General features: G+C 46.6%; 2 protein-coding genes and 1 pseudogene across 3 annotated transcripts; 2 read left to right on the top strand and 1 right to left on the bottom strand.

Annotated features, from left to right (window-relative positions):
* Nucleotides 1–304: 304 nt before the first annotated feature.
* LOC136525307 (protein CYCLOPS-like) lies at nt 305–3,565 on the bottom strand (annotated as a pseudogene).
* Nucleotides 3,566–5,753: 2,188 nt separating this feature from the next.
* LOC136529192 (superoxide dismutase [Fe] 1, chloroplastic-like) lies at nt 5,754–8,505 on the top strand. Of its 2 annotated transcripts, none has more exons than XM_066522287.1 (8): nt 5,754–5,967; nt 6,456–6,677; nt 6,749–6,943; nt 7,024–7,195; nt 7,298–7,416; nt 7,505–7,531; nt 7,616–7,639; nt 7,727–8,505. In XM_066522287.1, the coding sequence occupies exons 1-8, from the start codon at nt 5,812–5,814 to the stop codon at nt 7,976–7,978; spliced, it is 1,167 nt and encodes a 388-aa protein (XP_066378384.1). In that variant the 5' UTR covers nt 5,754–5,811; the 3' UTR covers nt 7,979–8,505. The 2 variants fall into 2 exon arrangements, with proteins under 2 accessions (XP_066378384.1, XP_066378383.1); XM_066522286.1 differs by having other exon boundaries at nt 6,450–6,677.
* Nucleotides 8,506–12,016: 3,511 nt separating this feature from the next.
* LOC136527865 (uncharacterized membrane protein At1g75140-like) lies at nt 12,017–14,203 on the top strand. Its single transcript, XM_066520719.1, has one exon. The coding sequence runs from the start codon at nt 12,088–12,090 to the stop codon at nt 14,008–14,010; it is 1,923 nt and encodes a 640-aa protein (XP_066376816.1). The 5' UTR covers nt 12,017–12,087; the 3' UTR covers nt 14,011–14,203.
* The last annotated feature ends 291 nt before the right edge of the window (nt 14,204–14,494 follow it).

The raw sequence follows: 14,494 nt of genomic DNA, 5'->3' as shown, positions 1-14,494 counted from the left end.
GCGCATTACATACTGCAATACTAGAGTTATGATGAAAACAACCCTGAAATGAAAGTTGTTGATATCTTCGTTATATGTGTTGCTGTCTTTTTATGCTCTAATGAATATATCATTTGATCAGGCGAAGATATCATATAGCCATATAGGGACTCTGTCTCTGAATCAACCTTGAAATAATGTAGTTCCTGTTCTGATACCCAAGAGGCTGCCACTTTTTTTTTTGGGCTCCATTTCATGCTGTAATCAGCTTAAGTCATAGGAAGCAAACTGAAATCTCTGATCCCTTTGCTTCTTGGTATTGGTATATGTTAAACTTGTGGTAACAAGAAGGAAAGAATGGTACATTTAGGCTAGCACTTAATTCTTGCTGCCCTGCTGGATTGTGTATGTATTTGTGTCTAGGACCATTTCAGGTCTAATTCTATTAGTATAGAGAAAAGGGTCAAAAATGATTGGGTGCTCATGTGTTGGGGTCGGAGACAATTCTTTCAATCTCTTCCAGCAGCCGCTCCTTCTCTTCCGTCAAGTCCTCGTTTTGCTTCTGAAGCTCCTCGATCTGCTTGGTCTGTTCTGAATCTTTCCTGTAATCATGTTTATAAATATTTAATTAAATAGGTTTACAAAGGTGGCTTATGATTGCTTGACAAAAATTTGCATTAGAGTGTCCTTGCAGCAGTGTACCCACCTGTTCATGAAAGACAGGTTAAGTTTTAGTGATCGGACCTCCTTCTCTAGGGTTTCGCAGCGTTTAAGTACGGCTTGCATGTCAGATGGTATTACTGGTGGAACTTCTTTCCTTTGCTTCTGCCATTCTGAACCATAAGAACGTAATGGAACATCACATGCTGTATGATAATTATAACTCATTGTTCAAGACCATTTTTGAAAGAAGAGAAAACCATCACATACTTACGTGAGCGCTCAACCCTGCGCTTCTTTGTAGGATCTCCATTATCAGCTGCAGAGTTAACTAATTAGATTGTTTGGTGATTAAGAAGAAACTGCACAGTAGTATATGATATTTTAAGTGACTATGCTCATTTGACACAAGTACATATGTACATGACAATTTCATATATTTCAAGTTCCCCAAAGTATCTTATGAACATGTGTTTAGGGTGAGTGATTATTTCGAGAAATGACCATATAGCAATTATTTGGTGCCTAAAAATAAGTTATCTGTTGGATATACCTGCTTGTTCTGATGAAATGGATCCCATTCGAGTTAGGGCTGCTTTCTGCAAATGAGAAAAATGATCCATATTGAAATAATTCAACAAAATGAACTTTTGATGCTTAGAAGTATGAGTTAAACTTACCTTTCTCTCATCTTTCAAAGTATCCTTTTGTACCCTCTCTCTGTATTCTGTACATTTTGAACAAATATAAACACAATTTTATTCTCTCATGGCATGATAACAATGACATCGTTATAGGAGAAAAGATCAAGCATTCTCACATCCATGTTGTGACTCATAAGTATTTGTGTCAGGCCAAGTAAAGTTTTGCTAAACTCAAGGACATCTGTATTGATAGAAGTATACCTTTGCCTTTTGATTTGCAGTCGGTTGTTCCATTTGCAGCATTTTTTCTAGTGCTCTCACAAACAGACATCGCTTGCCCTGTAGGAGGTAGCTCATCACACATTTCAAATCCAGCTGAATGAGTGGTCATAGCTGTAGAGGATCCACTGTGCGAAGGCTCTTGAGACGCTACACCAAACCAAACCTGGTTTGCAGGAGCAACGAAGTTACCATTGTTTGGTTCCATGGGCCTCTCAACCTTGGGAAGCATCAGGGAATCCTGAACTTGGGCGGTTGTCACTATGGGAAAGAAATCTGTTCCTCCAAGAATGTTCTGTTGAAAACCGCTGAGTGTCATAGAATCCAAAAGAATTGCCTACTGAGGTGTCTTTGTTAGCATGGCTACCAAGCTTCTTGCGCTCAAGCGTGTCCTTGAGCATGGTCACCACTGAGGTAATAGTATCTTGTGCTGCCATATGTGGATTATCCAGAGGGGATGTTGATGAACTTGAAGGAGATACAAACTTTGGTGTATGAACAGGTGTGTTGCTCATTGGTGTGCTGTTTGATGTGTTTGTAAAATCTTGTTTTAACTGGTTAGTTGCTTCAATGCTTCCTATAGTTATTGGTGCCAAATTAGTTTGCATTGCAGCATACCTCCTCCTGTAAATATGCCCAAGAAAATTGAGGCAAGAACCATATATTTCATGCGGGAAGGTAATAGTGCACATGCAATCAGAAGGTCCTGCCTTAACTCTGACGAACAACTTCTAGTCATTGGTTGAGTGCTGTGGAACCAGGCCTAGAAATGGATAAAATTAGAAAAAATTACTGTTTTTTTTTTACTCATATACAAATTTGTGAATATGGTAGCAACTGGATTGTGAAGATGACTAACTTTTGCTAGAAGTAGGTCACTGGCTAGCATTCCCTTCTCTGCTGCATTTCTGTTATGGCAAAAAAGCAAGATCAATAAAACTTATAATACATAGATCATAAAGTAGAATGTGATTTTATTTTTAAGAAACTGTGGAAGGTGATGTTGGCATATAAATACACTACTTGAGCGATTGCTGGTTGTGGTTATTTGGATATTCGACTGAAGGAATTGCTAAATTCTGTGGAACCAAGTTGTCAGTGATAAAACTTTGTTGAGCAATGTCATGCTGTTGATTCGGAAGGCCTGCAGCTTCTGATGACAACCTGCATAGTTTCGGACAACACCTTGTGAATTAGGAGTTACAGTTAACCAAATCATAGGAATTGATCATAATAGGAGTAGACATTTCATGCTTTTCCAACCTTTAATTGGGTAATATGCGAACCTTTATATGCTTTCTTAAAGTCAGAGGTTTTCTCTTTAGAAAAAAATTGGTAACACGATCTATTTAGTATCTGAGGCATATGAGTTCAGATATCCTTTTTAAGATTATTAGTTCCAATTAAATTACTGATCTTTGTTTTGAGGTGTTCTCTCCACCTAAGTACACAATTTCTTTCATTGGCGTATATTTACAGACCTAGCAAATTTAGTTAACTCTGCATCATTTACCAGTATTTTACCTAGATGGCTGTCGAGGGCGATTGTTCACTGAACCAAATCCTGGGATCTGCAAATAAGAAGCCATACATTTAGGTGATAGATTCCGAGTAAGAGATTAACCAACATATTAAGTGCCACTTTAGTATTCATGTTCATATAGCTTATGGAACATCCTCTATGTACTTTCTGAAATGATAGAAGAAGTGAGTGATCCCCAGCAAAAGGGGCCATATCTTCTGAACCATGAACGATTTCATCTTCATGTTCAGAGAGAGAAGAAATGACAGGAAAATTTCAGAATTCTTGCCTCTCCATTCATAAGCCAGCTGTTGAACAATTCCTCGCTATCTTCTCTGAGACCTTGCGACATGTTCTTGAACCCCAGCATCTCCATGCTTGGCGCTGCTGCCACTCCCATTTTCTCCATCACTGCCTTGAGGAAGATCTCCTCGCTGGTGTTCCTGAACAAATCAGACAGGCCCCTCCCCTCCATCTCCATGAACCCCTCTCAACTCAACCTCCCCTCTCCTGGTGCAACAACTGACCAGATTGATAACAGGAGTCGCGAAAAGCTGTCTTTAGTAGTATTGCAGTAGTAGGGTCACTAAGGGCAATCACTTGAAATTCAATCAACAGAAGCAACGATACAAATTAGATAATATAAAATAGAATCCCACCTAAAACACCAATTAATCTTATAAAATGGTGCTTGGCAGAAGAGTTCAAGCACAGAAGACATGTACTAGTTGAGTGTGGCACTAGTTGGGACTAAACAAAGTGATGGCAGGTATCTTCCCCTTCATTGGAGGCAAAGATTCCGTTCTCCTCATTTTGTCTCATCAGTGGAAAAATCGGCCTATGAAGAATTTGGCCACTTTCGCACCAATGAACGAGCACGCACACGCGGTCTATATTACGTATACGTATGAACAGAAAAGCAGTACACTGCTTGAATTACACATCTCCTTATGCTGACATCTTCTGTAGATGGTCTGAAAAAAAAAATGCAACACAAAGATTGGACAAATGTTTCTGGCAGCTGCTCTAGATTTCTCTTTGCTATGTTCTATGTTTACACAGAAACATCAAATGTTTGAACTGTTTGCATCGGTTTTGTTTTATCTGCTTTAGAATTCCTAATTCAAGGATTAATCTGTAGCAACTTGGTCCTAGGTGTTGACACTGACAGTATCTATGATATGGGTATTAAGATAATATAATGCAGCAATTGGAGGAAGTGGATGGCCAGTCTAAGTGCCCATAGGCTTACTCGGCATTACAGCGACATGTTTGAATCATATACAATACATACTGACGGAAGGCTCAAAAGTGCCGGTTTGGAGCCTCCCTGACATGAACTTCTCACCAGATCATTTCTTTTATTACTGGTAAGGTAAACTGGCTCCTCTCGTCATGTTTAATTGTTGATATAGTTTTTGCAGCAAAAAAGCTTTGCTTTGGAAGCTTCTGCCGATTCTGACAATAACTCCTGTTTGATTTTCTTCTGTAACTGAAACACAGAGCTGGAAATCTCCAAACCGGATTTTTTTTCATTGTAATAACATTTTTTTTGGTACAAAAATTGTTGCCACATGCTCCTCTATCTGCAGCAAGCAGCCAAAGACAGATTTACTGGTTTAGGTAAGAAAGCAAAGAACTGTACTTTTCTACCTTTCCTGAATCTACTGAAGGGGGGTCTAGTATTGATGAATGAATTCACATGAATTTGCATATGATTTTCACTGACACAGACCTTTGTCTTTCCTATCCAACTTCTATTTACAGAAACAAAGATCCCGTGAGGTTTGACCAGGACAATCAACCAATGCAAGATCTCCCTCCCTCGACTGTCCGTCCAGATACATCCCTGGCTGCTTGTGTACAACAATAAACACCACGGATTAGGTGGTCTGTCAGCATCAGCTACGATCACACAGCAAGTATTCTACACCAAACTGTACTAATCTTGCAGAGACGGAGCAGCATAGCTGTTGTCCATTGCGGCAAGCCGCACCCGGCGGCACAGGCGCAAGGACGGATTCTACTGCCGGCACGCACGCGGAAGCGCCATCGGCCCCCGGTGATGGCGACCGCACCCGTCGTCTGACCTCAGATCAGAGGCCCGCATTTCTTTAATCCCACTCATGGCGTCGCCGGAGTGCCAAACTGCAACTTGCTTTCAGATCTTTGACAGTGTCCCTGACCGGCTGACACTGAGGTGTCGATGCGCGTGCCTGCCTGCATTATTCCGGACAAATAAAAAAGATATTTTTAGTACGTTTTCTAACAAACGCGGTTCATGATTGGGTGTTCATATCATATGAATATTCGAAGGAAGGATCCGGAGATGCTTCTTACAAATTTACAAATATATGCACAGTGCAGTGCAGGTTTTTGCTGTCTTCACTGCTTCAAGAGTCGTTCAGGTTCAGTCTTTCAGCTTATCGAAGAAAGCGTAGTTTCGCAACCACGCCTTCACGCGACGGTTGCACTTATGGGCCTTGCAGCTGGCCCACGTAGAAACATACTACGCCTTACAGCATTCACATGGGCTGCTGGATGAAATATGGGTCACGAATGGGCCGAGAAACTAAAGTGGGGCCCAAATCCCCGGTCCGTTTGAGCCCACAAGGCAATCCCCTCCGCGGCCGCGCTTATCCCCTCCGTCCGCCACTTCTCGTCTTGCCTCGCTCGCAACCGAAGTAGGGAAGGCTTCCCCGTCCGTCCCCCAAGCGCAGCGCGTCCATGGCGTCCACCGCGCTGGTGGCAGTGGCAGTGGGGGGCGGCATCTCTCTCGGTCTCGTCGCCTCCTCCAGCGTCGCATCCTGCTCCCTGCGCGCCGCCGGCGACTCCCGGCGGCTTGGCCGCCGTCTCGTCATCCTGCGGAGAGGAGGCACCGAGGTGAGTATTTTCCCCCGTCCCTCCTTCCTCCCCTTGCCATTCATTAGTTGGTAGCTCGAATTGGGAGGTATTCTTGTCTTTGTTTGGTTATCTGTGCGCTATTATGAGCTGTATGTAGCCTGTGGTCGGTTATTGGCCCGGTTGACACTGGGAACTGGGAAGTGGTTCTTGTGTTCGTCTGTGCAACGAGCCAACAACATTTACTTTATTTTTGAGATTATTTTCTAGTGCAATAACAGGTCATGTTTTGACCTCTTGTTGAACCATCTCCAATACCAAGCAGTAGCCAGTAGGTTATCTACAACGTCTTTTTACATTTTTTCTTAAAAATCTCAGAAGAGTACGGCCATCTTTAGCTGTAAAAATAAGGACCTGAAGCACTATCTTCATGTCAGTTGTACCATTTTTCTTTTGTCAAGGAGGCCTCTCCGACTTGATTTCAAGGCTGAGTTTGATGTGATACAGCGAATGCTTTTGGTCAGGGACAGAGGATGAGGGGACGGAATTGCCCAAAATTTCATTGCGCCAATGAGGTGGATGTGGTGACCGAGGATGACAGTGTCGATGGTGATGCTACTGACGACGAAGCAGACCTTGAAGCTGCAGCTGATGATGCCATTGACGCTGATGTTGATACCGAAGATGAACTGGATTCTTCGCTGCCTGAGGATTTTGAGTGGATAAAGCAGCAGCCACTTCCTTATCCTTTGGTATGTACTCAGCACTGATTTGCTAAGATTAGTAGCGAATGGAATGACAGATAGACAGGATGGTAATGTAGGATGCTCTGGAGCCATACATAAGCAAGGAGACGGTGGAGCAGCACTGGGGAGTTCATCAGCAGATTCACGTGGACCAGCTCAATGGCATGATCGGTGGTAGTGAGTGGGAAGGCATGTCACTGGGGCAGATGATGCTCGCCTCCTTCAATGAGGGCAGGGAGGAGCCCCATCCCCCCTTCTTCCATGCTGCACAGGTACCATTGGCCATTGTGTGCGGGGCATCTGTGGTTACTTGTGTATGCTTCAAGTGGCTAATTCTAGGCCATGTATTTAGGTGTGGAACCATGATTTCTATTGGCGATCCATGAAACCTGGCGGTGGGGGCAAGCCACCAGAACGGCTTCTGAAGTTTATTAATAGAGACTTTGGCTCCTATGAGGGTATGATCCGCCAATTCATGGATGCTGCACTAACTCAGTTTGGTTCTGGATGGGTTTGGCTTTCCTGTAAGTGATGCTGACGACCATGCTTCTTACCTTCACTCTTCTAATATGTAACTTGCACATGATGGTCAGATGAACATAAATCTTTTCTTTAACTGCTTGTAGACAAAGGAAGCGGTTTGCCTTATGTGAAATCAAGAAGCCCAATCCCATCAGACAATTATGGTAGGCTGGTCATCTCAAAGACTCCAAATGCCATCAACCCTCTTGTCTGGGGCCACTCTGTGAGTATCAACTCCACAACTTTTCCCCCCTTATATCACCATGAGTTCATGTATCCACAGGAGTCTCATGAATCTATTTCTTTGGCAGCCACTCCTTGCGATTGATGTTTGGGAGGTACAGTTTTCGCAAATGTATTTTTCCTTTCCTTTTTCCTAAAAATGCATCTTTACTAACAATACTCTTCACCTCTGGGAACAGCATGCATATTACCTGGATTATGAGGTTAGATGGAGAATGATCCTTGTAGTTTGCCAGCAGTTAAATAGCACATTTTCTCTGACATGTTTAGCTTCCATTTCATTCTTACAGGATCGAAGGGCTGATTATGTTTCTGCGATTCTAGAGAATCTTGTGTCGTGGGAAATAGTCGAGTCGAGGCTCACAAAAGCCGTTGTACGGGCAGTAGAAAGAGATGAGCATCTCCGCAGGAGAATTCTATGGAAGCAGCGTTTAGCTCAGGCGAATGGGCAGAGTCGAGGTAGGCCTCGCACTCGGCAAGGCAGACCGACAGGGAGGCAAGGAGACCAAGAAGTCGCCAGGAGCAGTCCTGTGGAGGCATGACAACGCAGCTGGTGAAATGAGGTGCATCAGACCCCCTCATCTGTGGTAAAAAGCGGCTGTTGCTGCTGCAGGCTCTCTCACAAAAATACTGCTCCAGCAGCTGCAGGTGGCTGCAGCCGAACAGGCCCGACAGTCTTGACTCTTGAGAGCTTGCATGGTCTATTGGTCTGTTGAGGCTGCATACCCTCAGTACTGTGAAGGGGTTGGGATAAGTTTTGATAGATTAGGGTAGAGGTAGAAATGTAGAATAGACAGAAACTCGCCAGGCGTCCAGAATTCGATTTGCTCGCTATTCCTTGTGGGATGTGAGTGAGAATGGAAGACATGCTTGTGTATTCTGACTTCTGAAGCATTGGTCGACGAACCAAGGCTGCAGGGTGCAACAAGGGAAAGTTAAATATATGTTGTCCCTTATCAGTCTTGTTCGTTTTGGAGAGGCCCCTTCCAGTGATGATCAGTGACCTGTGAGAATGTACCCATTTGTTAAGGAACTTGACCAGCTCTGTTTTTATTTCACTTCATTTATATATACGGCCTATGTTATGCTGTGGGAGTCTCTCTCTCTCTGCTTGCTACTCTTGTCCAGTGATATAACACACACATAAACAGAATCACTCCTCATTTACTGTGTGCAAATCAAACAAGATCCTTGTTAAGCCACGGCGTCATGATCAGAATGTGAGGCCATAGAAGCGCCTTTGCATGATCAGTTTTGCAGCAACGCCCACAAATTGATCTTCTAAACGGCTCTTAGACCGTCTTCAACAACCGCGATCCAAAATACAAGACACCCAAAATACAAGATCTATTCGTCCTTTGGGTAGCGCTACTGACAAAGGGTTCAATACCTATTTCTGGTCTTCTCCGACAACAAGACCAAAAAGACAACCCTTTCTGTAAATGGGTCTCCAGGAGAGATGATACTCAGATTTGGGTTATGCCTCTTCTAACACCCAAAATGGGTCTTCCATATAAGTACTCTGTTGGAGGCTATAGCTATTGTGTTGGAAACCCATTTTGGGTTTGTGTTCAACAATAGGTCTCCTGTTGGAGACAGCCTTACTACTTCGTTTGGTTGTGACTTTGATCAAATACAACATCTCGGTAACTACCTTTGCCATACATATATTTCTCAAACGGTAAATCTTGGTTGAGGACGGACGGACGGACCCACCTTGCGCGCGTTACAACCAATAAAAAAGGGGGTGCGTTGTTACAGCGGGGTCCTCACCCTAGGAGCACGTGCGGCACTCGTTCGGGTCCATCGCCAGGCCCCTAGCCGCACGCGCCTAGGGTTGCAGTCCTCTCTGCCGTGCCTGCCCTTGCCAGGCCTATTTTCCCCTACCACGTTGTTGCTTTGGCCGACCGGCTTAGGCGCTTAGCTAGTTGTAGGACTGGCCAAGCCACTTGCATGTTTGTGAGAGGAGCGCGGGCCCACATCTGCACGGTAGCTGAGTGTTGGCCCAATTTTTTTCGTCAATCCACGGCATCTAGCTCCATATGTTTTATGCGTTTCAGATGTATGTTTTCACCTGAGTGTTGCATGTGTTTCATCTGGATATTGTATATGCTACAATGACTATACAAGTATGTTGCTAGCGTATGTTTCAAATGTTTCGGCAGTTTCAAACGTATGTTGCAAGTGTTTTATCCAGATGTTGCATATGTTGCACTGGCTATATACGTATGTTGCCATTGTATGTTTCAAATGTTTTAGTTGTTTTAAACGTATATTGCAAGTGTTTTATCTATATGTTGCATATGTTGTAGCGGCCACACATATGTTGCAAGCGTATCTTTGTAAATGTTTTATTTGTTTCGGACGTAGCAAATGCTTTTGTGTTGCAAGTGTTGCACGACCAGGCGCAGGAAGTGGGCGTAGACGGAGGTGGTCCCGTCGGGTGCAGCGATCCCCGCATGCGTGCGGGAAGCGAAGTGGGCGCGGCGGCCCCCACGTGCATGCGCAAGCGCAGCAGCAGCGCGCGGCGACAACGGGCGGGCAGGAGCTGGTATAATGCATGTCACGTATTCACGTTCTGAACTTCTGATAAGGCCTCCGTACATACATGTACATGCACATATTTGTTTTATGTTGCGTCCATAGATTAAAATATAACTGGGTCCACTGAGCAGCCGGTGTAGCCTGGAGCACCGATATGCGCGGGGTGCGGCGCGCAAAGCAGTCCGTCCGGACGCTTAAAACAAATCAACCCGATAGCTCGTGGATTAAAAAAACGTGGGTGCATGGAACGGTCCATCCGGAAGGACGGACGCCTGTTTTACCGTATTTTTATTGAGAAATTGTCATTGCTTCTCTCCGACGAAGAAGCAGATGAATGCAGTTCACTAATGAAATTGTCGTAACCATCGTACATGTATTAAATATGTATTTGTTTAATGCATGCATAGCAGAAAATTCATAAATATTTTTGAGAAAAAAATCCCATCCCCACAAGCAGGTTACATTACGAAACATCACTGTATGAACTGCAGATCTTCTGATGATTGCATTGCATTGTTTATTATTGAACATTGACATACTCTACTTTTTTTTAAAAAAAAAATCGGGTCGTCAGATTCGGGTTAGCGTTTTTTTTTTCGAGGAGAAAAGGGCTACTACCTACTTCTATGAGTGTTATGAACATCAAAGCACGCATCTGTATTACAAAGCTTTCTGAAGCAAGATGAATTTGCTTATCGACCACTAACATTCGTCATGCTGAACCTTCCTGTTCTGTATCTGTCAGGGCGTCCTGGCATTTTCAGCCTGAAAATGAGAACCAAATGGGTTAATGGGATGCTTGGAAGGCTGTTGAAGGTTTGTTCCAAATGCACAATCTTTCTCTGAACATACTCCCAGTTGACCATTATGCATCCTTGCAATGTTTGTCTGAACAGGGAAATCAAAGGAGTAAGCCATGACCGATTACATGATTACATCACCAAAGTGAAGCAGCTGCTGGGGGAGGATTCAGCATCCACTTTCTAGGCCATGAAAACACCATGACCCATAGTTGCGTATATAGTCATCCTATACGACGCCAATAAATCTTGTCTTGTTATATCGCTTCTGATGCCATACATGTAACTGTTCGTCTCCATGGATACTCATCATCGTTTAAATTAAGGCTGTAAACTCTTGAGAAAACAAATTGGATATATCTCTGTCAAATCAGCATCTTCTCAAAAGTTTAGGATATGTCCTCTTCTTTTAGTTTGTTAGGCACACTGTCCTGAATCCTGGCCATGGCTTGAGCAACTTGTGCTATGTCTTCCAAGAAGGTGGCGTTTTAGTTTGGGGACACCTGCAGTGGTCAGTTTCAGGTTGCGTTGTTTGGGGACACCTGCAGCGTTCAATTTCAGTTTCAGATGCTTGTGCTCATATGCTGTGTGTTTCTTATCTACCAGTTGTTGCTTGGTGACAAGTTCAGAGTCTGGATTAGCTCAACAGGTGTTGTACGGCACTGAATTACTTACCGATCTTGTGGTTCAGGTTTCAGAGCCATGTGCAACAAAATTGGAACATCCTTGCTGTCTAAATAAATCAGTGATGCATGACCTATTTACCTACACTACATACTCTATGCTTATGGCGCGCAAGTTAGCAATACTATATGCTTAACCTATGTCTGTCATTCCGTGTTTCCACAGCATCCAACATGCAATAAGCAAGGTAATGGAGCAGGGCAGGGATCATCTTTTTTTCTTTTTTGTGTAAAGTTTTGTCGTTCCAAACCAAGATGTGTACGTAAACAAATGTGATAAAAGAAAGCTGGTCTGTGCCATTTTTCCAGTATGAAGTTCATGCAGGGCTGAATGAATGTGAATGGCCGATATCTGAAAAACTACTTACACTCGCCCCACTGACATCCTGCCCCCACACAAGCTGACAGTCAACGCCCTTCTTCCAGTTCCAGTTCCAGTTCCAGCACGCCGCACGCGCGACGCGATGCATAGCCGCCGGTGCGTACCACCTCGCTGACAGGTGGCCCCCCGCCGCACCCCCCGTTCCCTGCCACTTTCCCCCAGCTCACCCAGATCCCTCAATCCAGCCTCCAGCTACTCAAATAAAACCCTACTCGGCTCCCCGCTCACCGCCACTGACAGCCATGCCCCACCGCGTCGCCGCCCTCCTCCTCCTCCTCCCGCTCGCCGCCGCGTCGGAGGAAGCGCCGGTGCCGGCCGCGGCGCCGGTGGCGGGGGCGGCCGAGGCCGCGCTGTTGGAGCGGCACGCGGCGCAGCTCGCGAGGCTGGAGGAGCTGGCGGAGTCGCTCGCGAGGTCCGTCCACGCGCTCGAGTCCGCGCTCGCCAGATCCGCGGACCCGGATCCCCCGCCGCCGGCCGCCCCGGCGGCGGCCGTCGGGGACCGGCGCTCCCCGCAGGGCGTGGCGGTCACCAAGCGCCGCCCCGTCTGGTCCGAACGCTTCCACTTCGCGGCGGCCGCGCGGCTCGGGGAGGGCGCGTACGCCGCGGCGGCGGCCGCGCTGCCGTACGAGGACGCCGACGGGCGCACCAAGTACTTCGCCGTCGGGGACTCCCGGGGCCGCGTCTTCGTCTTCTCCGCCGCGGGCGACGCGCTGCTCGAGCTCGAGGCCGCCGCCGGAGGAGGCGGCAAGTCCCGCGTCACCGCGCTCCTCGCCTACCTCTCGCCGCGCCGCACCGACTGCCTCCTCTTCACGGGCCACGCCGACGGCTCCATCGCCGCGCACCGCCTCATCGAGTCGTCCCCGCACGGCGACGACTGGCTCACCCTCGCCGCCGCCTCCTCCCGCCTCCTCGTCCGCGGCCTCGACGCCTCCCCCGTCGTCCACCTCGAGGCCCACCACGCCGGACGCGCGCGCTACGTGCTCTCCTGCGACGCCGGCGGCCGCATCCGCGTCTTCACCGAGAACGGCACGCTCTACGGCACCGCCATCGCCTCGTCCACGCCTCTCGCCTTTGTCAAGCAGCGCCTCCTCTTCCTCACCGAGGCCGGAGCTGCCTCCCTCGACCTCCGCTCCATGTCCGTCCGGGAGACGTCCTGCGAGGGCCTTGCTGAAGCACTCAATGGCACCAGCGTTAAGGCCTACTCTTTCGACCCCTCTGAGCGATTCAAGGCCTATGGCTTCACTGAAGCTGGTGATCTCGTGCATGTCCTGCTGCTTGGTGATGTTTCCAGCCTCAAATGCCGGGTACGTGCCGTCAAGAAATCTGAGATTGACAACCCTGTTGCCATACAGACGATCAAGGGGTACCTTTTGGTTGCGAGCCATGATAAAATCCTTGTCTTCAACACCTCGTCTCAGTATTATGGGAGAGTCGGTGCGCCTCGGCCCCTGTTTGCCACAACCATCAAGGACATCAAATCTGTGTTTGCGGGTTCTGGTGGCGTGCTGCCCGCCGAGCCAGCTGGGAAGCCTGTTATTGCGGCAGACCGGGAGAAGCTGGTGATCTTGGGTCTTGGGGATGGCCACATTGCCATCTATAGGTCCAACTTCCCGGTGTACAAGCCAGAGAGCAATGCTGTGGTATGGAGTGGACCGGCCCTGCTTTTCCTCCTATTCTTGATTGGCATTTGGCAAGTATATGTGAAAAAGAAGGATTCTCTGGGATGGACACCAGAGGAGACATTTAACACCTCTGTAACAGCACCAACGGGGAGCCTTCTGAATCATCCAACTAGTGACCGAGCCTTTGCAGACAGTGCAGCAAGAAGTAGTGATCGGGGCTATGTAGATGGAACATCAAGAGCCAGCGATAGAAGCTATGTGGATGCCACTGCAAGAACTACTGACCGAGGTTATTCTGATGCTACTAGGGCTGTGGATCTGCGGGGTGGGGCACTGAGGAGTGCTCCAAGAAGGTATGTGTCCCCTACTAGATATGCGGGGGCATCTGGAATCCAATACCGACCTGCTTCGGCTGAGCCTGGTCTTAGGGGTACTCCAGAGATCAAGTACCGGGGCCCAGGTATGGAACCCCCTGGTTTCCCCAAGAAAAGGGAACCATTGTTCTCGAACAATCAGGCTGTAGTAGATGATCATGTTGATTGAGGCTTTGGCTAGGTCGGTGTTGGCAGTCCCTTAAATTTTGATCTCATTTTGAAGGTCCTTTGGGGTGCCAGTGATCAACATGTGCTGTTGTATGTTGTAACTCAGAATGTTGTATTGTACAAGCACATTACTGTTCCGGCCATTTAAATATGATGCTGCAAATGGTGAAATAACACATATATTATTGGTTGCATTTGTTCTTTTTTGTACTTTATACAATTCGTGCAAGGATGTCCAAGCCATTTCTTTGTTGTCCGTTTCATCTTTACTGATAAGTAAAAATTGCTAAAGCTTATGATGATCTCTTAACAGTACTGGGATGCATGATAATGCTCAACTGTCAAAGATGTTAATAATTGCTGGCTAATGTTGTTGTATTAGATGTTAATAATTGCTTACCCTCGTTGCCCGGAGATGGCGGGATCACATCGCCGCGCCTCCTCGATGGCGAGCAGGAGGTCGCCGATGACAACGTTGACATGCC

This window comes from Miscanthus floridulus, chromosome 19, assembly GCF_019320115.1.
Source record: "Miscanthus floridulus cultivar M001 chromosome 19, ASM1932011v1, whole genome shotgun sequence".
In the NCBI taxonomy this organism is placed as follows: Eukaryota; Viridiplantae; Streptophyta; class Magnoliopsida; order Poales; family Poaceae; genus Miscanthus; species Miscanthus floridulus.
This window is presented reverse-complemented; position numbering and strand designations above follow the sequence as displayed.